Below are 24,021 nucleotides of genomic sequence, written 5' to 3' on the forward strand. Positions count from 1 at the left end.
AGCAAAATTTATAATTTAATTTCTATTACTATAAAAAATGATTAGTAGTAATTAATAAATGTTAAATCATAATTTATATCCGCAATTAAATCATCAACGATTATAAATTCTATGTCCGGCGCATAAAAGTACAGACATATCAAAAGATGAGGTTAAGTTTTTGTCAATCAGATAGAAACTTTTGTTTGGCTATGTACTTACATTAGTTCGTGTTTCGGTTAATAGAGGCAGTCTTCGTCGTGCTGCCATACGGTATGGCTGCGCTTTGTCGAAGTTTTCTCTTTATTCCGATATTTGAACTAAATTATTGATAGTAATGTGTTATTCATTCAAAAGTTCATAAAAACATTGCTGTATTTTTGAATGCTAAGTAAGTACCATCATACAATTTTTTAAAATACATGTATTTTATTATATTTGTTGAACACGCGGCTAGCACGTCGTCTGCCAGGGTGACAAGCATCCTTTTTCCTCTCAGCTGAGTTTATGGACCATTAGTTGATTCTATATTTTTTGTTTTTGTCTATTTTTATTTGTTTTGACATATCATTTTTTTCGTTTTTTAGTATTATATATTGTCACATTGGTCGATGGTGTTAAACCGAACAAATTATAATTTAAATATAGAATAACCATTCTTATTTTTCAATGAATTTTTTGATTTTTGGCCATCTTGGAGATTTTTGGATTATGGGATAATTTTTTCACTTTACAATAATCCATGAAACTTGTCTAAATTTCATCCGCTTCTTTATTTTTTCTGTCGGAAAATATCATTTATTTTTACACAATCTATTTTTGTTCTGGCACATGGTTTCTTCTAATAGTTTTCTTAAATGTTATCGAAATAAAACATTTCTAACGTAAATTTAAAATTATAGAAATAATATTAATCAAATTAGAATACTTAATTACTTATAAAACGAACAATTTTAAATAATTAGATTTTTAAAACAAAATGTATAATTCTTTAAATGTTTTAATAAAATAAAAATTAGCAAATGGAAATTGCTAAAATGAAATTGCTAAATGAAATTTATTTACTAAATTTAAATATTAAAAAAAAGTGTCCATTTCTTCGAAGTATTTAAGTAATTTAATCGGTTTGAAGAAAAATTTTTTATATGTATTATTTTTCATATGCAAATTAAACCAATAAATTATTCTATAATTATGATTTTTTTTAAATTTATCACAGTAATCATATTCTTTAATTATAATATAGAAACTATGATTATAAAAGTGTTTATGGATAGTATAGATACATAGAAGTGTATAAGATTTATATCTTGATTTAGCATGCAATAGTTCAAAAGAGAAAATTGTGTCGAGAGCGTAATCGGGACGGAAAGAATTTGGAAATGTAAAACTTAGTTTTAACGAATTAATGTATTATGTATTATTATGTTTTTTCTTTCTATTTCTCAAGAAATTTAATCGAATCTATTTGAGATTCGCCATAAGGGAATTCTTTGTAGAAGCGTTGAATTACATTGAAACCGATTAAAACAACAATCGATGCGAATCGAATGTTAGGCGCCTGATACTGAATTGTTAACGAAGATCCACTGTTAAGAGACAGACTAATCTGTTGTGCGGTTAAACGACTCTAATTGAAAATATCGCGAAACAATTGTTTGCGCAATAAGATTTCGATTTGTTATTATGTATCTTGATAGAAATTATTTTATCATTTTATTTTTTTTTCTTTTTTTATATATAAATATAAATTTTTAAATCATTTTCATAGATTCAATAATTTTTTCAGACTCGACAAAATTTGCCGATTTTTAAATAATTTATCTATGGAGATGGGAATTCCCGGAAAATTTCCGATGTACGTTCTTTGATGTACGTTACTGCAATTTTTATCTCAAGACTTCGCAGTGACAAAAGTAAATGTCCCGAGGCAATTGGAGACCTCGTTTACTTCTACCTTAAATTTGTAAGGAAGCTTTCTTTCACAGGTAAAATTCCTTAGATTGATCTTTTCATATTCCCATATGAATTTCGAAACTGTACACATACTATTCTGTGCTATGCGTATGCAATTACATTTAGAATGTTAACGCGCATATAATTTTCTTAAAAGTAGGTACTTATTGGAACAAAACAATGCAATTTAAGTGGATTTCAACACAACATCATACTATGCAATTTTTCGTTTATACATAGAGAAAGCAAATATTGTATAGAAAAAAAAGAAATATGATTTCTCTTAATCACGGCATGCAAGAAAACATAATACTTATTTTATAAGTGATGTAATACGTTTCATTTAACTGTTATAAACAGAATTTCAATAACGTTGTTAAAAATAGAATACTCTGAAAGAATTAAATAGAAATTTAATATTTGGAATGATTAAACAAGATATTGAGGTTAAATAAGAAATTATAAACTTGAAGAAGTTACACTTTTGTTTTTTCTTTTAACGTGGTTGGTTGATTTATTCTTTCTTTGATTTCCACGCGAACTCGTTTCAGTCTTGTAACTAGATATGACTCAGAAGGATAATGAAAAGAAAGTTATTTCCGAGATTATTATCATTCAAACATCAAAATGTATATATGATAATTTTTTATTAAAATCAATATTATTAATCTGATACAATCAATTATTTTAGATAAATATGTGTCTATATATACGTGAAATGATTTTTATCATGATTATTATCATTATTTATAAGAAAAAAAAGAAAACTATATATGTTATGATATAGAAAATTATATAATATATATATGTGTATATACGTATATATATATATATATATATATATATATTATATACATGATTATATTTATATCATGACCTCTCAATGAAATATATGATGAAACAATCTCAAATGTTCATCTTATCATGAAAAATGATGTTACATACGTGACTTCGTTACGTATTTATTATCTTAGTATAGTTCCACGAGTTGACAAATTTTAAAAAACAAGTGTCACCCTTCATTATAAAAAATGTAAAACATTTTATTTGAAAAAACATCATAACAATTCTCTTTAATATATACAAACAAGTTTCTAACTATCTATATTCCGAAATTCTGAATATATTATATTCTTATGTATTCTTGAGTATCGTTTCAATTATTACTACATACTACAAGAAGAGAACGAAGCAATTTAAGAACAATTCGAACTTATTCGAACAATAACGTTCTTTTCTTTTCAACAAAAAAGCTTTCGAAGTTCGAAATAACTTAACCTTTAATTTCAAGAGAAAGTCTTTCGAAATCGTCAAATTTCAACTTGTAGCTATCGTTTATCTTTAAATGCACTACCTGAACACAAAAGATATGGTCGCAAAATATCTATACATGGCTTTATTCTTACAGATGTTCGGTCAGAGATTAAACATAAGATTTGCATTGCTTGCAACTCTTATTTTTTCTTATTAGAAGATTATTAGAAGATTTTTTATTATCATGTTATATAATTAAAGATTAAAATTTATAAATCGCAAGTATTAAAGAAAAAAAAATAAAAGATTGAAGATCCAATAATGATCAATGAATTGAAACGGCATTAAGCGATATAATTAATTATCCACCGTGAGAAGTATAGTTTTACCGATGTCTTCCGGATTGATGATGTAACGAAACGATGTACCGTTTGTTACTTCCGGGCCAGTCGATGGCCAAACGGAGAGGTAAAGGCCGTTTACACGATTCCTAGTCTGCAGAGCACTTTGTTACCTGAGCTATCGGAAATACCTGTTGGCGGTCCCGTGAATGAGTGGGTGGATCATGTCTATATCGCACGACCTATCGTGATCACTGGCCGCGATCAGGATGCACAACATTTGCATAGATAACCCGTAAGCTCGAAAACGGCCGCCTATTCCTTCTCGCGATCGTGATTCGCCTGATTTCGCGTATGATCGATAGTGTGTTGTTCGACGTCGTCGTGAAAGGAACTGATCAACGTATATAAGCGTTTTCTTTTCTCGATTTTCTTGCTTCGTGGATTGGATGATTGCTTTATCGAAGTGGTTTACATAGATGAATAGAAAGCAATTCGTATTTTTTTTTATTCTTTTTCTAAATAACAATCGTATTTAGTGAAGTGAATAAGATTTCTGTAAGTATTAAATTGTATCTTTTCTAATAGCTATGTTTATTTTATTTTTTATTTATTTATTTTTTTTTTCTTTTTTTTTTCTTCATATATATATCGTAAGCTTGATCGAATAATATTGCTCAAAGAAAGCAAAAAATGTTAATTACTAGCCGCTACTAATTTCGATAAAAAGATATCAAAGCCTTCGATTGCCTCTATTTAAACCGAAGCATAGGAAATCGATGATTCGTTTAATAGATGTTCGAAATTATCACAGCAGGCTAGATTGAAACTCTTTAAAACGAGCCGAGCCTATCAATTGAGAATCGTTGGAATTTTTTGTAAAAGCATATCGTGCCGGAAATGATTACCAATTCTTTGCAAGAGAGAATCTTTGCAATTCGTGGAACGATCGTTCCGCTCGGCTAGTTGCCTTTAAAGAATCCGACTCGATCTGATTGATTAACTCATAAAACGGCGATTTAATAGCACAACGCGACAATTCAATGATTTGATTAATATTTCTTCCCACAAACACCTGTAGCCCGATCAAACGTTGTCCATCCGCGGTTAATCCATCCTATCATTTTAGATGTAATTACATCTACTCAATGAAGATTCCATTTCAAAGAATTATTACTTACTGGCGTAACATTCGATTGCCTTCACTGTAATTTCTACCTTTTTATATAATTCAAAGAAAATTTTTTATCGTTATTGTTTTTTTTTTTTTTTTNTTTTTTTTTTTTTTTTTTTTAATTCAATAACTATTCCGTTGCGTTTCGAATTCTAAAAAAGAATCGATCATATTAGAATTTCGTTGCACGCTATAAAAATAAATCAATCTTCTCAACTTGCTCAATTTCAATCAAAAATTCAATTTCTGTGATGTAACGAGGTCATAAAATTGATCAAATTGACAATACGTATCAATGTTCCTATGCAAACTTCCCAAACGTATGAACTTCGATAAATATCGATAAGTATTGATAATATTATTGATAGCGTGCAAGCCCCTTTAGAATTGTCTGGATAAGTGATATGGCAAAAATTTGGAGAGATAAGAATTGGAAAATACATCAAGAATCGGTCATTATCGAATCTATTTTAATCAATTGAAACATATTATAGATTACTATTCTCATATATCATGCGATTCTCATATATCAATCGTTTTTTTAATCTTGGATCTTTCCCTATATTTTTGTTCGACGATCTTTCAACAATTGACCAATTGGCGCATCGCAACAAGGATCGAAGATACAGTAGGTGGCAAAAATACGGTAGCACAGGAAGACGATGTCGATCTTCTATTTTTTTGAAACTATATTTTTCACGTTCATTTTTGACTCGTATATCCAAGAACCGGAGTCTATCCTCTGTGTTATCGCGTCATTACCGAGAGAAGCACGTCTCGCACCTCCTCGCAATTTAATTGCGCGCTCGTTGCTCGCTAATTGCGCAATTCGTCCAACATTTAAACACGCGTTACCCATTTTCCTTTGGGAGCGTAAATTTTTAGGTCATGATTCCATCGATCCGAAAGTTGAAAGTGCATCACGCTTGACCTACACTTCCTCTCTTATTTACTTTATCCTGAAAGATAGATCTTGCCCGATTCGAATTTATTGGACCACGAAAACCTTCGAATGAAAAAAAGAAAAAAAAAAAAAAACTGTCGAATTAACGATGCACATATTAGATAGGCATACGTTTGTTGTTTCGTTTAGAACTAGGTATTATAAGTTATCGAGCATAGTAAATTAGTAGGGACTTCAAGGATGCAACAAATACGTGCAAGGCCATGAGGGTAAATGTTATAGGTTTAAAGGTCGGGCGAAATCTGGCTATAAGTTCTACGTGTATTTTAAAATAAAAAAAGTTTAGATAAATATATGTCTTACGATCTATCTTTAAAGAAATAATGGTATAATAAATAAATTCAAGGATATAAATATCTATATACATACATATATGCGTAAGGCTAAAGTGTTTTATAAATGTTGTACGAAATCTCGGTATAAGTTCTATATTTTAAAGCAAGAAGAAATTTATCTTTAAAGAAATAGTATGACTTGATTTCATGGATATACATGATCTGCATGCATTTTATATCTCGTATTCGAAAAAGGGTGCGAGGTTAATCGATGTTATGATCATTCGTGGCAGCGGTTGAATTAAAAAAAATCGCGTTACGTGTTGATCATTTTAAACTTTCATCGTTTATTTTATCACTTCATAATTATGAAAATGGCAGGTTTCAATGACTAATCAATACGTGGAAGTAAAGTTTTAATATTCGCTCGAGCGAATATTCTTTATGCAGTGAAGAATTCTTTGTGCAAATGAAGAATTCCACGTGTCATGCGGCTTATGTAAAGTTTCTCATAATAAATCGCCGCTCGTTAACGATTTTGATGTGTGTACGGTTGCGTGAACAGGCGAAGAAAAGGCAAAAAGAAAGTCGTACGCGTTTCAACGAACGAAACCACTTCCTAATACGCGCCTCCTGTGAATAATACGTATGCCATTCGAGTGTTGCCGCGTGCACGTCGGAAATCAAAAACCAGTCCAATCGATATGTCTCTCTTCTCTTTGCTTCAAATCATGAGGGAAGTTACCACTGCGGGTTAAGAGTAACCGCAGTTGGCTAACCATATATATATATACATATATATATATATATATGGCTCTCTATGATGATCAATGTGTTTTTTTTTTTTGATGACGAAACATGCGCTTATTGTGCAAGATAACAAGATAAGGTATATAATAAGGTAATAAAAGTATGGTAACAAGGTAATAAAATTTGCATGAAAATTAAATATGTATATTCCATTTCGTAATATAAAAATTTTTGTTTGAACGAAAATGTCAAAGGAACTTCGATAATTTTCTTGCTTAAGTTTAAATGATAATTAATCGTTGTAATATCAAAAAAAAAAAAGAAAAAAAAGAAAGATCTGTGGGATATTTAATTGCTCGTTCTCAGCTCGATTACCGTGCGATAATATATTTTGCTATAGAGCGATGATGATTAACAAAAGGAAGTCTACGTTTACCGTTTAAGAAATTGCTATCTTCAGAAACCACTATGTTTCACGACTTGCTTCGCGAAAACGTAGACGGAACTTCCGCAAATTACCTGTAAAATATTATTGTGGATCGCGCGAACACTCGCCCGATAAACCGTGACCATTAACGGGTATGTTAGTAGGCTCTATGCAAATGATTATGGAACAGGAAGTAACGGGTCGACGAACCAAGATCCCTAACATTTTAGCGGAACTTGTTATACCGTTTGCGTAATGGAAATCGATCGACGCGTTCCCCGCGTGGTGAATCGCGTGCTGTCTCGCGAGAATTTTGAAGAGAAAGTTGGATTTTAATTATCTGTCGAAAATGGAGACTAACGACATCCATTAATCGGGGATTTCTCGTATCGTTAATAATTCATTTAATTGAATATATCCAACCAGTTAATACGTGCTTGAACAAGCGTGAATAATGTTTTTCTTTCCTTCTTCTTTTCAAGAGATAAATTTACCTTTGGGAATTATTGAATGGCGAATCGATCGGATGAGATTTATTCGCGACGAACTTTTTCCAAACGAAGAAGACGCTTCTCTCTTTCTCTCATACATGTACAATTTTCTTTCTTCTCTCTAATTTTCACTGGTGCATTTACGTTATAATTAGTCGAATTAAGTCGATCGTACGATCATTGACGAAACGTCTGGCCCGTCATTCAGAACTCATTAACCTCGTATTAACGCTCCAAGCTTTCCATTCGATCTACCGTTTAAAGCTCACGGAAGCTTATCCACCTCTCCTATTGGCTGGCATTTGCACACGGATCGACCCACATAGATCGCCTCGAGATTACGCCTCTATTGGGCCTAGATTGTTGTAGAGCGATTAAGGTAAAAAAAAAAAAAANAAAAAAAAAAAAAAAAAAAAAAGAAAAAGAAAGAAAAAAGAAAAAATCTCTTCAAGTAACTAAATACACTTATATATACATGTATTTGTACAATACAACGGCATGATTACATATACATTCTCGAAGGAATATCGTAAAACGCGAATATTCTCTCTGATCTTCATGGTATCTTCATCGGTCCTCGTATCGCTTGTATTCTTCTCGAACGACATTTCGAAGCGTCGTAAGAAAAAAAAAAAAAAAAAGGATTCAGCCTCTCAAGACCTCTCAATTAAGTGTTCCTTCTATCGGTGATGGAAAGTTTGTGAATCGATCGATTCGCATCGATCAGCAGGATGTCGTTGTGGAGGTAGCTGATCAGGGCCGTGCAAACCCGATCTGCCCGTTTCGTGACAAAGTAGTACAAGGGCGCCCAACTTTTCACGCCGATATACATCGAGCAGATCGTCTCCCGATCAGTCTCGCTGATCTGCCTTGCGTACTTGATGAACGTGCAGAACTGCGATTTCGTCGCCGGGGCGTAAACGGATCTGAGACGTGGCCCTATGTCGCCCAACAGCCGATAGAACTTCCGGCCGCGGAATCTGCTCCCTAGTATATTGATCGTGTGCAAATTACGGCACCTCTCCAGTATGCGGATCAGGTAGCCCGAGCGTAGATACAATTTCGACGTGGAACCTGTGGGAGAAAGTTTCCTCTGCTCCATGATAAATCCCCGATACTCACGTATAATTCTTCCGCTGTTTAAATACGTCGTGTATTTTTCTTTCTTTCTTTCTTTCTTTTTTTTTTTTTTTCTGTTAATTCTCTCTTAAGTAAAATGTTCGTTCCGTTTGTACGTACGTACATACGTACGTACGTACGTACGTCAGAACGTATGTAGATGTATGCAAAATTGTACACGTTGTGTTTCGCGCCCCACTTCGTTAGCCATTAAAATAGCATGCAAACACCGGTGAACGGTATCCTCGGTGTTAAATGTTGTTGCTTAGAAATTTATCGTCGCGGAATCGATTAAAGCACGAAGCGGCGTGGCGGTCTATGGAATGTTAAAAGAGAAACTGATTGTGAAAAACATGGATTGCATTCCCTACTTCCCTACCGCGTGAGAGGAATTCGTACGTATCTTAGTTAATAACCGAGTGAATCAATTACTCGAATCGTCGGAGAAGCTTAACGCGCTTCGAAGCGGAAGAGAAATATAAAGCGTGCGATTTATTTGAACGGTATATATAAATACATCGTCCGAGCTCATCTTTTTTTTTCTCCCGCACTGCAGGCGAATGCAATGAAACGTGTTTGGAATACTAATTACGTCAAAGCCGCGGTAAACACGGTTGCCAGGTCAAACAGCACACTATCTATCTCAACGTGAATCATACGCGAACGCCCTGCAAATCGATCGAAATTTTCTACCCCCTTGTGACTGCGTGATAGTCATCGTCCGACCAAGGAGAAGATAAAGGGGCAACGAAATGGACGGCAAAGGGAGGGGGAGAGGAGATGTCTAAAAGCTTACTTTGCAGTGCGGAACGCGGCAAAAGAAGGCTGGAATGCACCATTAGGAAATAGTAACTACAGAGGCGCGTTCTCTTTTTTTGCTTGACACGTAGCCAAACTATTTTCTCTTTCTCCGTTATTCCATTTTTCGACCGTATTTTTTCCGATTTTGATAATGACGAACTCGGTATATTTGGATATATATGGGAAAGACACGGAAGAAGAAAACGAAAGCAAGATGAGAAAAAAAAAAGAAAAAGAAAAGGAAACGGGATAAAAAGATTTCAGCCGGGCAGAGTTTTTTGAACCCAAGCCAAAGGTCCTCCGCACTCTTAGCTTTGGACTCAATACCGGTCCGCATGAGGTCGAGAGACAAGGAAAAACTTAATTAAAAGAAAGAAAAAAAAGAAGCTGACGATGAGATAGAGAGAATATAAAACCTGTGCAATTAGAAACGTGGAGTTCCTCTAATTTTTTGTTCGTCAGCGAGATCTGCCGCAAGATCTCGTCGCAATCCGCTCTGACACTTATACTGAACTTCTTCAGCAGCGGCATCCTCTTCAGCTCCTTAATCACCTCAGCTGTATCTTGTTCGTTGTTCGTCACCTGAGAATAAGGATACAAATTTGAATAAGATGGTTTTAAAAATTTTTAAGATGTAACTTTTCCTCTTCTTTCAAAAGCTGTGCACTTAAATCGGTTGACGACTTTAATCGATTGATATATACCTCGTAAGTTCGCCATAAAAATGGATCATATGCGAGCCGATTGAAAAACAGGGACACGTGACTGATGGCGTAAAGGTCCTTGTAGGAGAGATAGGAGAAAATTTCGAAGATGATCTCCACCGGTAAGGACACGATTCTTGGGATCGGAAACGATATCGGAACCACGGTCTGTGAGTCGCACTTGTTACCAATCCTGGTACGCTTCCTAATGGGCTCTCGAGTAATTGCAAGCTCGTCCATTCTCGTTGCGTTTCCATTTCTGGCATTGGTACGCGCGCGTGCTCTCACATTGTCTCTCGATAGGCTGTCGTGAATAATTTCTCCGGGCACGATGATCAATAGTTATCGTTTATTGCTAATTTTTTTTCTTTTGCGAAGGTTACCGCATTAAGACGCCGTATGAAAAAGACTAGAAATTTTGACATCTGTCAGATACGTCCTGTCGCTTTTGTTTTGTTCCCAACAAATTATATTTGTGGTTATCGAATGCGGCTCGTTGCAAATTTCGTATTTTCTTTTTTATCGTTCTCCCACTTGCTGTGCAATGGATAGATCATTGGAGATGAATTTAAATTTTCTAATCATTTTTGTATGTATCTGTATCAGATGTAGACGATCTTTGTCGAATTGTGAACGAACTTGAAAAAGGAATAAAAATTCCGTCCTCGTTGTTATGCGTACCACGCCGATCACGAAAATCATGATAGTGACTCATGCAGCGACCATGCCTCTGTCACCTGCTTTTCATTCCAGTTAATGGCAAGGGATACCGTAATAAAGCGATAAATTCCAATTTTTTTTTGGTAAGAAACCACAAGTATACGTGCGTGCTTTTAATGACCACATGTCGTGCATATATAATACACGAAACATATGTCTGAGAATTTTGTCTTTGATGATAAAGTTCTATTTAAAGATCGGTTTTAATTACTTTTTTTTCTTGCGATGAATTCTGTCGAATTGTTAGGGACTTTTAAAAAATATATATAATATATATAATAAAATTAATAGAAAAAGTCTGTTTTTTTTTTCTTCTCATTGGATGTTACATTTTTTATTCGATACCATTATAACCGGTTTTGAAACGAGTTCAACGTCTCGCAAACTCGAGATCATTCAAGATCCGAATAGCATAATAAAATGATTTTGAACATTATCTTGTATCGTTATACTTCGATAAAAAGAAGAGACGGGAGTTATTCAAAGAAACATCTCTAGGCAATCTTTAAATAATGAACGAATTCATTTATAAAACGATGAACGCATTCGAAGAAAGATCGATCGAATTGATCGGGGTGGCATTCGAACATTTCACAGATAGAACGTCAACGCTATTCAAAGCGTAGGATGATTCTTCCGACACGTTATTTTCGAGATGTAATTACGATATATTATGTCGACATCGCATAACTTGACAAATAGTTGCAATATCGAATAGACTCGAATCGTTTCGTCTTTAATTTTTTTTCATAGTGTACCTTGATCTGATTACCTACATAAAGTAAGCAAGTCTGGCAAGAGTCAAGGTACAGACTACATTGCGGTTATATTTGTTGCCCATTGACATTCCAGTGGTAGAAGAGCAAAGTGCATGGTAACGCAGCAATCTTGAAAATCGATTGTCTGACTATAAGCACTAAACTTTCAAATGAATATAATAAGTGTAATTCTTTATTTAAAAAATAATCTTCCGTATCATCGCGTTAGAATTAACGCAAATTTCATATGACAAATTTATACATTTGATAATATTTGTGAAATAAGATGAATAAATTAGTATATATATACTAACCGTCCTTCGACTCTCTAGTTTATCCATTCTGTTGGTTTGTTGAATGTCAGTTAACGTGGCCGTAAAAGTTTGTCTCGTTGGCTTTCACGCTCGTTCCCACACAATCTATTGACGTTTCTGTCAATGCGCGCGATAACACGTTTGTGAATCTCACGAAACGAAACAATGAGAAACTATGTGAATACTCTCTCTTTAACATGTTATTTTTTTACGCGCCACTAACGAGACTGACATTATTTATCTTGATATGGATAAAAATGTTTTTTATTTCAATTTTATTTCGAATTTATGATTAAAAGTAAAATAAGTTCTTACTTGAAAATTACAGATATTATGTTGTCTCAAATGAAAACCAATTCTACTAGAAAGCTGGAAGGAAAACGACCGAAAGAACTAATGTCGTCTTCCAGTCTTTCCGGTATGTCACAATTATCGAATAGCAGTGAAGAGACTTTGGAACCTCTTGTGCATAAGCCGCACAAATTAGAAACGACAGAAAGGTAAGTCAGCTAAAAATTTAAATATTTTATTAAAAAAATATAATATTCTTTTTTTATCAAAATTTGACATATATTTTAATTAAACTTTTAATTGGAAATTATTTCGTATTTTTTATAAAATATATAAAAAATAAAATTCATTAACATAATTTAAAAAAAATTAGATTTAACTTTAATGATTTTAAATATACTTAAAATAGATTATCCGATTTCTATTTTACCGACATCTGATAAATTCGAGGGCGCTATATTCTAAGAGAGAAATTTTTGCAGGAATAATACAAGAATAATATAGATTGTATCTGTCACTTAAATTTTTTATCAATTTTATTAATAATATTTTTTATATAATAATATTTTTAATATTTTAATATTTATATTAATAATATCTAATTCTAATTAAATTAAAATACTTATATTAATAATTAAATTATACATGCAATAGTTTGTAAAATATATTTTATAGCACAACGAAAGACGCAAGTCCACAAAACAACGAATGGCTATTAAGTGGACCAAGTGGGAACAAGTCTATTTTACGTTTCAAGTAAGTTTAATGTCTTATTTCTTTATGATTTACATATAATATGCAAAATACAATGCAATAATTATATTTCTTGGGAAGAAGTATAATTTTTATATAATCTTTGATATTTTTTTTTACTGTTTTCTTAGATGTTCTGCATTAGCAACTCCTCCGAAAGAACCTCCCGCGAAAATATTGCACATGACCTATAAAATTTTTCAAACGGACACTAAACTTATTAATCTTTTGCTGCAATCACACGGTTTAACAGAGGTAAGTTATAAAAAAACAATTCAAATTTATTTTCAAAAAATTATTTATTTTCAGTACATATGTACTAAGAAAATCAAGTCATTCGTTTATAACAGAAATTAATTTTTTGTTTTTTTCTTTCTTTTTTTTTTTTATTTTTTTATTTTTTTTTATTTTTTTTTATTTTTTTTTATTTTTAAGTACTCATTAATATACAAGTTGTGAGAATAGCGGTACAACTTATATTTAAGACAAATATATTTTTTATATATTTTATCATGACACTTGTTTACTGGCATAATTTTCTTTAATTAAATTTTTAATTCAATAATTATATTTTTGTGATATAAAAAATCGTATTATATAATTTCGTATTATATATTTTGATTTATTTGTTAATGATATTACTGTAATGTAAGTTATTATATATAATATGAAATAGTTTTCTACATATAGTTTTTTTTATTTAATATTTAATATGTTATTATTGAATATTATTTTAGTACTTATCATAATGTAACGAAGTATATAATTATACAAGAAAATCGAATCAGAATTCAGTAAATAAAACAAAAATATATTTTTAAAAAAATTCTAAGATGACCAATTACTGTTACGAGTTGCATTTAAATTTACATTCATTTAATTATATAATAAACATTTCTTTCCATGTATTCAAATATAAATTGTCTTATATTTATTAAAATTATTTTTAATACTGACAATTTTACAGTCTATAAAAGTATAACAGATTTAAACAGCAGCCAATTGTGTCATGGACAAAATTTTTAAAAAATTAATTTTATCGTAAATTTTTTAAAAATCTGTTACTGAATACAATTACCACAAAACCAATGAGCTCCTGGACATAAATCCACATCTAAATTTGCACGAGTAAGTGTTGTTCTTAACATCCTTACACCTTCACAATCTAAACCCCAATTTGCCAAATTTCCAATCTTTTTCAGTCTTTTACAATTTTTAAACATGTTAAGGACAGTAGTTGCAGATACTTTACTGGCCTCATATATATAAAAACACGTTAGATTTTGTACTAAACTATTTTCACATTTATCAGACTTTCTTGGATTTCTATGTTTATTTGATACACTCAATAATTTTTCCAAATGTTCATTAGTGAGATCGAAACAACTATGAACATGTAATGCTGTTAATTCTGGTGCTAATGAAAGAAGTTTTGTAATAGCAACAGCACTCACTATACGTCCTAATTGAATTTTTTTCAAATATTTTAATGGAGGAGGATCAACACCTTCTGTCCAAATTATGTTTGATCCATCATTAGTAAATGTTCTAAGATTAGAACAACTACTAAGAACTTCTTTCAAATCAACTTGAATAGGATTTTCATTTTGAGTTATTCTGAGATTAAGTTCACGTAAATTGTGACCATTAGTGCGAAGATAATCGTAAAAACCATCCAACCATTCTCTTTGAGGTGGTATACTGTGCACACTCAGGGAAGTAACATAGGGAAATAGTCTCAAAGCTTCAGGAGGATGATGAGGCTCAGAAATGTGTAATTTTTCTACTCTTGGACAAGCCTGTGCCAAAAGTTCCAAACGAACTGGAGTGGTTCTGCTACTTCTTGCTTGAGTTAGACTAAATGGAGTTTTAAATCCAATAAGTCCTTTATTCATTATTTCCACTACTCTTCCCATGTGACTATATTCTGCTAAAGATTCCAATCGTGGAACATGTACCAAAGCTAAAAGTACTCCTGCACTGGTAACACCAGTATTAGCAACATTAAGTACTCTAAGTGTGTCACAGAGAAAGTTTCTGCTTTCATAGTATTCTAATAATACCCCTTGTTTTTCCTTCTTTTCTGATTTAGAATTTTTCATTTTCAATTTTGAAAGTAGTGTTTTTAAACGAGACCAACTAGTAGGTTCTTGCATAGCAGTATGAGGTACTTTATCTCGAAGTTCTACTTGTAACAGTAATTGTTTCAATCCTATGTCTGTTACTTGTCTTGAACAAGCTACATCCAAATGCACAAGTTTTGGACAGGCTTTTCCCACTACTTGAAGCACTGCATCACTGGCTATATTACGCAGGGTTAAACTCATTAAATTTTTCATATTTAAAAGTGCACATCTTAATAATTTGCAATCTAATCTTAATAAAGCAGAACGAGCCAATTCTAAAGATTCAAGTCCAATTCCTTCTGATGCAAGCAGTTTTAATAATGATGTTTGATGACTACATCCATAATAACAACAGAGATTCACTTTTAATTGCTTTATATCATGCCCAAGAAGAAGGGCTAAAAGATATAAAGGAGCTGGGCCAGAAATTAAAGTTGATCCATCAGATGCAGGTCCATATAACATTTTTGAAGTTTCTTCAATAACTTGAGATCTTAAACGTGCTGGCAAAGCATTAATATAATATGGTCTTATAGTCTGCTTTGCATATGCCAATACTTGTGCAGCGGATGATTCTTGTGAAAGCACCTGCAGCCTTCGGCACGTCCCGTCGAGTTGTTGACACACACGTCCCAAACTAAGCCCCTCTAGGGAATTAGGCTGACGGTGGCCAGGCATCTTCTCTTGTTCATTCACTATAATATTATATACATTATTTAATATAATATATTAATATGAAAATTATTTCAATATTTATATTTTAAATAAGAACAATTGTATATTAATTATATATACGATATTAAAATTTAACTTCTAGTTATTGGAATTAGTGGAATTTGCAAACAAAGAATTTAATATATATTAATTAGTATATGAAATTTATTATAACTTTTTTCTTGTATATCATGAAATATTTTAATCATAAAAACTAAATATTCAAATAGATTTAATTATAAAGTTATAAAAAATTATTTTTTTTAGATACTAGATATTAATTGCATGTGTAATAGGTAAAATAAGATCAATGTTATAATTTTGAGGTTAACTATGTTTGAATCACAGTATAATAATTGTTTTTTTATTTTACAAGTTCCTACTTTAATGTGAATATCACAATCATATTATTAGGACAAAATCATTTGAAGAAAACATTCTATATAAACAACTTTCCTGTATAATTATGAGCAGCGAAAAATCGTTGCTACCATCCCCACAAACTTTCATGGCAGAACGCGCCGACGCTTTTTCTCCGTATTGTTTGACTATTGTTCATTGTAAATTCAAAACTATCATTGTAAATTCAAAAAATCATCATTTTTTTATTTTTTGGTAAATCTAAATATTTTAAATCTGTAATTATAAAAGATGTTTTTACACTCTTACTATTTTTTATTTTTTTTTTTTTATAAACAAATGAATATATAATTTTAATTTACAATTATTATTTCTAGTTTTGTACTTGAAAAAAGAATAGCTAATCAAAACATTTAAATAAATGATTATTTTATGAGTTATTATTAAAATAAAAATAAATTTTTACAAATTTTTAATTTAATAGTAAAAGAAAAATAAATATTCCATTTTATATTTATTAATTATATTAATTAACTAAATAAAATTCGATATATATGTATTTGTCTCTCCTTCACGATTCTATGTGTCACGATAATATCAATCAGGAAAATATATTTTGTTCTAAAAATATTACACTATATTATATTATAATTTATATATGTATGTATATGTTTTTTTATGTATCATTATGTATCATGAACAAATCGATTATTTTCAAGCTTCATCATCAGCTTTTTCTGTTAATTTAGGAAGAATATTAATTCATTATTTAAGATTATTTGTTATTTCTTGGCAATATAATTAATTAAATTATAATTTAATATATCATTCTTCCATTGCCTTTTCTTTTACATTGCATAGATAAGATGAAATACGAATTTAATTCAAATTCGATTTCGAATTTTAATTCATCATATAAGATATAATGATAAGATATAATATCGTAAAATTAAATCGTCGATAAAGTGATTTGTACAGTAATACATCATTCATACGATTATTTTTCTCTGCTATTATCACACTAACGTCTTTATTTCAATCGATTTCTATTCTGTACATAAACGATGTTCGTCTAAGCAATTATCAAAGACCTGTTGCGAGAGTGACAGAAAGGTGGCATCGATGCATGCTATAATTGCGAAAACGTTGGAGAACGGTCCGCGAGCAGCAAGGTTTCACGCGACCTCTTGTTAATTAACTAACGCCTCGTGTACCGTAATGCAATTTTGCGAGTCGTCACAGATAGCTATCTGTATTTACGCACAAACGAAATCAGAAGAAATATATTAAACGTTAAATTTATAGAATAAACATTATAATGAAAATAATCACGAAAAATCATAAATTAAAAAAAACAAGACTAGAAAATATAATTGCTATTAACTTGACTAAAAAATATTAGATTTAGATTAAAAGTAAATATTGCAATTGTATCGTATTTAAACTTAACCTAGACCTAGCTATTGTTTGACCTAGACCAAATCACGCGGCAAAAGCATATCTTAGATTTTACATGGAAATAATTACTCATGCAAATAGAAACATATGCAAATCGCATTCAATTCTGATTGGATAATACTTGAGATTGAATTATTGAAATCTAATCTTTGTTTCTTCGATATTTTATTCTTTATTATTACGTCGTAGGTCACATATTTCGGTAGTATGAATATTATCCTCAAAGTTTCAAATCAGTTCCGTAGAAGCCGCAATCGGACAACCAGTTAGAAATTCGCGTGATGCACATGACGCGATTAACATCGAAATCCGAACAATATGTAAATACAGTGTGTCGTTCACACGTTCAGTTACATAAAGGCAAACACGACCGAATCTGACATACCGCTGCGACACTTTCACTGGACCATTTTTTTTTTCGTTCATTCTACTTGCGAGCAATCGACGCTACTTTCTAGTAACGGTATTAAAACGGCTTGACACTCAATGTTCATATTTCTACATCACTGGAAACTAATTGGAAATTTACTTATACTTAATGATATTCGATCATCGATTTTCTTGATTCAATATAATATTTTTTAATCGATTTAAACACCGTGTTACACAAGTAACTAATGAGTAACGCATAGTCGAGTATGTTACCCACGTGTTACTGCATCAACAAGATCCAAACAAAACTTTCAAACTCTTTCAACTATAAACCATGTACGTTTAAAAAGAACGTACGCTTTTCTTCAAGTAATTATTACAGCAAAAAAAAATTAGAATGATCGTTTATTTCAAATAAATATTTTTCAATTGAAATTTCGATTGAATCTTTTCCCATTTCGTATTCCCAACCGATCCAAATTCGGTGTTCAACAGTTGCGCATACGTTTCTAAAAGCAGCGCAAAATCTCTGGCATAGGTTGCCCTTTTACTCATATAACACGGCTTTAACTATATCTTTCACGAAACCATCAAATACTTTTTAACACTCCTCTCAATTCTTTCAATACGAACGAACCGAATTAAATGTAGTTTTAATCAGATAAACAGTAGTAAAAAAATCATAAAGGAAGGACGAGTAAAAGAGCGGAATATCTTCTTCGCAACAGTATCGAATAACGCCACGATGCATCGCCCCTCGAAATATTATAATTCATGAAAGAAGTAAATAACTCCGAGCTCGTAAAGTATCGATCGTAATTCCCTGTTTATCTATTCTGTTCGTACTCGATTCTTCGTGAAAATTAAGCTCTGTTTTGCGACGAAATTTTAAGTCGAAAATAAAAAGAGATTGAGAAGTTAGGTCGACTGTTAATAAGAAATGGCGAGTGATTGATCACAGTCCAGAGAGAGAGAGAGAGAGAGAGAGAGAGAGAGAGAGAGAGAGAGAGAGAGAGAAGAATGGTATCGCGTCAGGTGCCTACCTTGAAACAAGCAAGTCCCCTACGGGTGTCTCCTGAGCGGCGGCTCGTGCTAGACTGCCGCCGCTACGAAATCGCATGCGTCTGCTGGCTGATGCGGACTCGGTTCTCGACTCGGCTCGGCCCGCGACCTCGTCGTCCGGCTTTTCGCTTGCCCACTACACTCACGATGCTACACACTTCTCCATCCATTCTGGGGCTGAGTATTCGAGCCGCCAACTCTCGGTCCCTTGTCGTTCCATAGTTGTCTTAAAATATGCTACTTTATTTTATTTATCGACACGCCGGATAATGATTACAGGATATCTCGTCGCGATTACGCCCTCCTTGCGATATGCTTCGCGTTATCGTGAAAAATATCGATTTCCCGGAGGAAAGCACGTTGTTCTATCATCCTCATCCTTTTTGAAATACAATTTCGTGTTGCGTGGTTGGTATGAAATCGTGTTGGATTTCATATCGATATTATGTATATGTCAAAGATACGGAACGCAAAAGAAAATATTTATTCGTACTTTTTCACGAAAGATTATGAAACAATCGAGGAAATATATAATTTCATAATATCAAATAATTTTTTTTAAAGTAACATTCATTTTAATCGTTGGCAAATTCGTTGCGATTTGTAATTGGTGATTGGAAAGCGCGTTAATTGCCAGTCATTCGCCTCTGCGCTGCGGGTCATCGGGCGATCTCGCCCCGTACCCTCCTCCCGAGGTATTACACGCGGTGTCGGTATCATCGACGTTCCAGAGGATCGTCTCATAATCGTTCGATCCGGATCAATTGCTCATCAACCGAAACACATGTGCCTTGAAACGTAATTTGTTGCAACGAAGATAGAGATGCGTATATCGACAACTTTGTTTAATCGCGGACTATAAATTATGCCGAGACAATTAATTATTCACATTCATGCTCGAAACATCTCGCAAAGCTTTCCTCTAGATCTTTTGAAGTTTTAGATGTTTCTTTCTTTCTCTACTATCTTGAAATTTTATTTTAAAGATTGAAAGCACGAGGTCAACGATGTCTCGCGAATGTGAGGACAATCGCCGGCTCGATATTCTCGTCTCTGTAAAAGCTCAGGTGCCATTGAAATATTTTTGGCGTATCGAAGTTGTAGGGCATCTCGATATAGCAGGGCTCAAAATCTCGAGAATTATTCGACTATTTCGGGATTTGGTAGCGAGGTCTCTCGACCCTCGCAAGTTTCCACTCTATTTTCGTCTGTTTACATTCTCAAAGGGATCGAATACGTTTTCTCGTCTCTTTCGCGTTCGTAACACCCTGTTACTCCTTCAAATTTCGTTTACTCGTACTACTGACAATTTTCTAAGACTCGAGGGAATTGAGTTAAGGAAACCTTAATTGCTTCCTTCTTTGTCGTCTACCGACAAAGAGTTTTTTTTTCTCTGCAATTCTTTTTAAATCAATAGGAGAAGGATAAGAAGAGAGAATTTCAGTGGTTCGTCTTCGTCTCTCGTGGATCGTTGAGTATATACACCAGCTCGTTATCCTTGATCGGTAACGCAATATGTGGCTCACGTAAAAGCGACACGTTAAAGCGACGAGCAAAAGCGCGACCATGTGTTTGCCTTCTTGTCGCGCGTATAAGATACATCGCATCTTCTGTTTTAATACCTTTCTTCAATAGATCGTAACAGAATCCTTCTAATCGTCACCTTCGATACTGCTGACGCAGACGTTCGTTAATCATCGTCTATGAACTTGTGGATCAATATCAATAACACGTATTATACATTCTCTCCTGAAACGCGGACGCCTCTTTTTTTTTTCTCAATATCGAGCATTTCGCAACAATGTTTGTTCATATATTAGAAATACAAAAAAAAAAAAAACGACGATTAGATCTTGTGATTCTAAAATTCGTAATTATGAAAAATTAATTATGGACGCATTAATGATACTAATATGAAATTCAACCTTAGAAATTAACGTTTTTTAATTTACATATGATTATGCAAATATACGTAACATTCTGTGTATTAACTATCTGTGTGTTAAATTTTTTCAAATTCATACACATTATTGAATAAAACTTTTAAAACTTTTTGCAAATAATAAATGTAAATTCACAACTTCCGCAACTATTTTCTTCAATCCTCTCGTCTTTTCGCCTCTGATAATAATCGGTTTTCGGATCCCAGAAAATTCGAGCTAAGTAAAACCAGAGTAGTTCACGGTGTCGCGTTCATGGTTCTCGCGCAATTACAGGGGATCGATACGAGGTGAAAGCAAACCTCGAGCGGTAAAGTAAAAAAGAGGAAGGTAGGATGAGATACGACAGTGGTGTCTACAACGAGAATCTCTTCGCTCGGTCTCTTCGTTCCAATTAAGTCCCCCTTAAACGCTCGATGCGCCTGTTTAACGCTGTTTGCCGACTGTGTGAAGTGTCGCACAGCGTTTCCGCGTGATGGGGGGGCTCCACTCTGAATTTTTCCCTAGAGCAATTACGTTTCGCCTCGTACGGATTCATTTTTCTTGCGCGATTACAACACTCGTCAACGGGAGATCTCACGACGCAGATCTCCGGCGGACGATCAGAGATATCCTCTCGATGACAAACCCGGCAAAAAAGCGAGCAAAGTCAGAAGCAAAGAATGTTGCTCTCTCGACTCGTGCCACTCTCGCTTCGCGGATCCTTTTGCTTATACGTAGGAATGTACGATTTAATGATGGAGATCTCGAATTCATCAGAGATATGCAATATTCATCGAATTAGTTCCATTATCTATGTTATCCGATAACACGTTTCAAGTGAAAACGTATAAAGCGAGAATAAACTTGTTTATTTAAAAAAAAAGAAAGAAACATCGATGGAGATTATACATGTAGAATAATTCAATAATTACTTCCATTTATTTTCAGATTTAAATTTTTATTCAGAATCGTGACAACAATGTTACGAAAATTATAGTTGCATTCTTAGACTATACTTGAAGCATTTGGATGCTCGATTCCCAATTCGATGAATAATCGGCAAACGGATAAATAACCTCTTGTTTCGAAAGAATTGTTTTTTATCGACCAACAATTGTTCCTAGGCTTATTTTGTCGAAAGTTAAAAAGATAAGAAGATCGGCACGAGGATAAGTTGAGGATAAGTTGAAATACGTTGAAAAGATGCGAAATGATGTTAAAAACAAGTTGAAACGAAAAGAAAAGGACGAGCAAGAATTCGTGACGATTATACACGCAGTGATAAAACGGTCGTGTAATAATTCGTGACACTCGGTAGGTAGTATATTTCACCGTCGGGTATATTCGTACAGCGATTATGGCGGACAACAGGTGAGGACACGGGCAGATCTGGTGGGATAAGGTTTGAGGGTCACGCGCCGCCTTGGAAGGTCCGTGACTGAAAAGCTAACCGGTCCTGTACGTCTATCACTCTCGTAGAAAACATATATAATGTGTACCACGTCCCTGGCCACCGGTGTTCCTCCTAAATTTCCGCATTGCCCGATCGCCTACCAATCGACAGTTCCTTCCGTTCGATTCACGACATCGATCGGTCGTTATTGAGATCGAAACACGGTGACTGGGGACAGGGACCTTCGAATCGAGACGAGGAGGACGGTCCTTGAGAGGTATATGGTATATGCTATTAGCGTCGAATGCCTCGAATATGTATCCTGGCCAACTCGTTTCCTTTGCTAGATACACCGCTCTTCTTAGTTGAAATATTCTATCGATACATTTTTCCCAAGATGCTATATTTGTATATTTCCTTTACCTTTTCAAGTAAAATTAGAAAGCGCGTACAAACTTTAAAGGAGTTCTGATTTATTTATCCTAAGAAGGGTAAGGGGTAAAGAAAGTGATAAAACTTTAGATTTAGATCGGACTTTTCAAAATGGTAAGTAGGACTTTTTAAATAAGGAAGGCAGTAACGAGGCACTTTAAGGCGATATTCTTTAAAAAGTTCGTCTGGCTTTGGCTTTGTTCGTAAGATATTAAGAGGGTTCAACGGCTTCATGGAACTTTAACTCAAGTTCGACTGTGTATTTTCGGTGTTGTGTTTTTTCTTCGGGTCGGATAGAGAGGAAGAGGGAACATCGGACATCGTAAGAGGAAAGGATTCACCGTGGAACGTATTGCAGGCGGCGGAATGTTTGATCGTTTAACGATCTTGTTTCCTTTGCGCTCGTAACCCGAAAGTAAATCCATTATATCGGGATGACTAACCTAACTCAATCTTCAAGCTGTTTATGACTCTTTCAATTATCAATATTAGCTCTCTACCCACGCTAGAACTACCTCAGCCAAATTTCTCAAGTTAAATAGTCCATATCAAAACAGTCCACTTAGAACGATGAAATAAATAGTCGAATCAATAAAATTGAAAATTATAGTTAAAACTATAGCTCGGAAAAATTGTACAACAAAATATTGTACAAAATCCTTGTGAAAGACAATAATGATTTAATGATCTTCATTTCATCGTCGTTATTATTTGCTATTGGAAATGTAACGCGGTAAAATCAAAAGTACCAGCTACACGTAGCGAATGAAAAATTTTGAATGTGCAAACAAAACAATAAATGAAAAGTCAATGAGCTTGGCCGCCGTGACCATGGTCACGTAGTCTATAGTGAAGTTATTGCGCGTCGGATTCTTCATTGTATTTTTTTTTTTTTTTTTTTTTTTCTATTATATCCGTGTCTTCTGTTCTGCTCTATCCAAAGAATCCATTTTTGGAAGTTCGTAAACAAAATTAGTAATCGTCTTATGCTCTTATCTTTTGCCCGGTTCTGTTCGATTAGTTATCGTCCACAATAATTACACTTTAAAAATATTTTATGTTCTCTTCCCCCCTTCCCTTAAATTCCGGTGACGAATGACGAATGACGAAT

General features: G+C 33.3%; 3 protein-coding genes across 7 annotated transcripts in view; 1 reads left to right on the plus strand and 2 right to left on the minus strand.

The window, feature by feature from the left end:
- Nucleotides 1-236: 236 nt before the first annotated feature.
- LOC122715217 (tubulin polyglutamylase TTLL5) overlaps nt 237-24,021 on the plus strand; it is a 29,683-nt gene continuing 5,898 nt past the window's right edge. For 2 of the 4 annotated variants that reach the window (XM_043937204.1, XM_043937205.1), the window contains exons 1-5: nt 237-370; nt 1,769-1,967; nt 12,356-12,527; nt 12,994-13,074; nt 13,203-13,326. In XM_043937204.1, the coding sequence (XP_043793139.1) occupies nt 1,850-1,967; nt 12,356-12,527; nt 12,994-13,074; nt 13,203-13,326 (495 nt within the window). In that variant the 5' untranslated portion in view covers nt 237-370; nt 1,769-1,849. Of the gene's footprint in view, nt 371-1,768; nt 1,968-3,951; nt 4,089-12,355; nt 12,528-12,993; nt 13,075-13,202; nt 13,327-24,021 lie in introns of those variants that run through there. The other 2 variants (XM_043937206.1, XM_043937207.1) reach the window with 2 other exon arrangements.
- LOC122715229 lies at nt 8,058-11,338 on the minus strand. The gene is made up of 3 exons (XM_043937250.1): nt 10,236-11,338; nt 9,948-10,113; nt 8,058-8,685 (listed from the first exon to the last, which is right to left on the minus strand). The coding sequence occupies exons 1-3, from the start codon at nt 10,473-10,475 to the stop codon at nt 8,279-8,281; spliced, it is 813 nt and encodes a 270-aa protein (XP_043793185.1). The 5' UTR covers nt 10,476-11,338; the 3' UTR covers nt 8,058-8,278.
- LOC122715222 lies at nt 14,002-19,280 on the minus strand. 2 transcript variants are annotated; one of them, XM_043937225.1, is made up of 2 exons: nt 19,145-19,280; nt 14,002-15,892 (listed from the first exon to the last, which is right to left on the minus strand). In XM_043937225.1, the coding sequence occupies exon 2, from the start codon at nt 15,873-15,875 to the stop codon at nt 14,133-14,135; it is 1,743 nt and encodes a 580-aa protein (XP_043793160.1). In that variant the 5' UTR covers nt 15,876-15,892; nt 19,145-19,280; the 3' UTR covers nt 14,002-14,132. The 2 variants fall into 2 exon arrangements, with proteins under 2 accessions (XP_043793160.1, XP_043793161.1); XM_043937226.1 differs by lacking the exon at nt 19,145-19,280 and adding an exon at nt 16,368-16,424.

The sequence above is a fragment of the Apis laboriosa genome, unplaced genomic scaffold (genome assembly GCF_014066325.1).
Source record: "Apis laboriosa isolate Shangri-la unplaced genomic scaffold, ASM1406632v1 scaffold34_cov151, whole genome shotgun sequence".
Lineage (NCBI taxonomy): Eukaryota > Metazoa > Arthropoda > Insecta > Hymenoptera > Apidae > Apis > Apis laboriosa.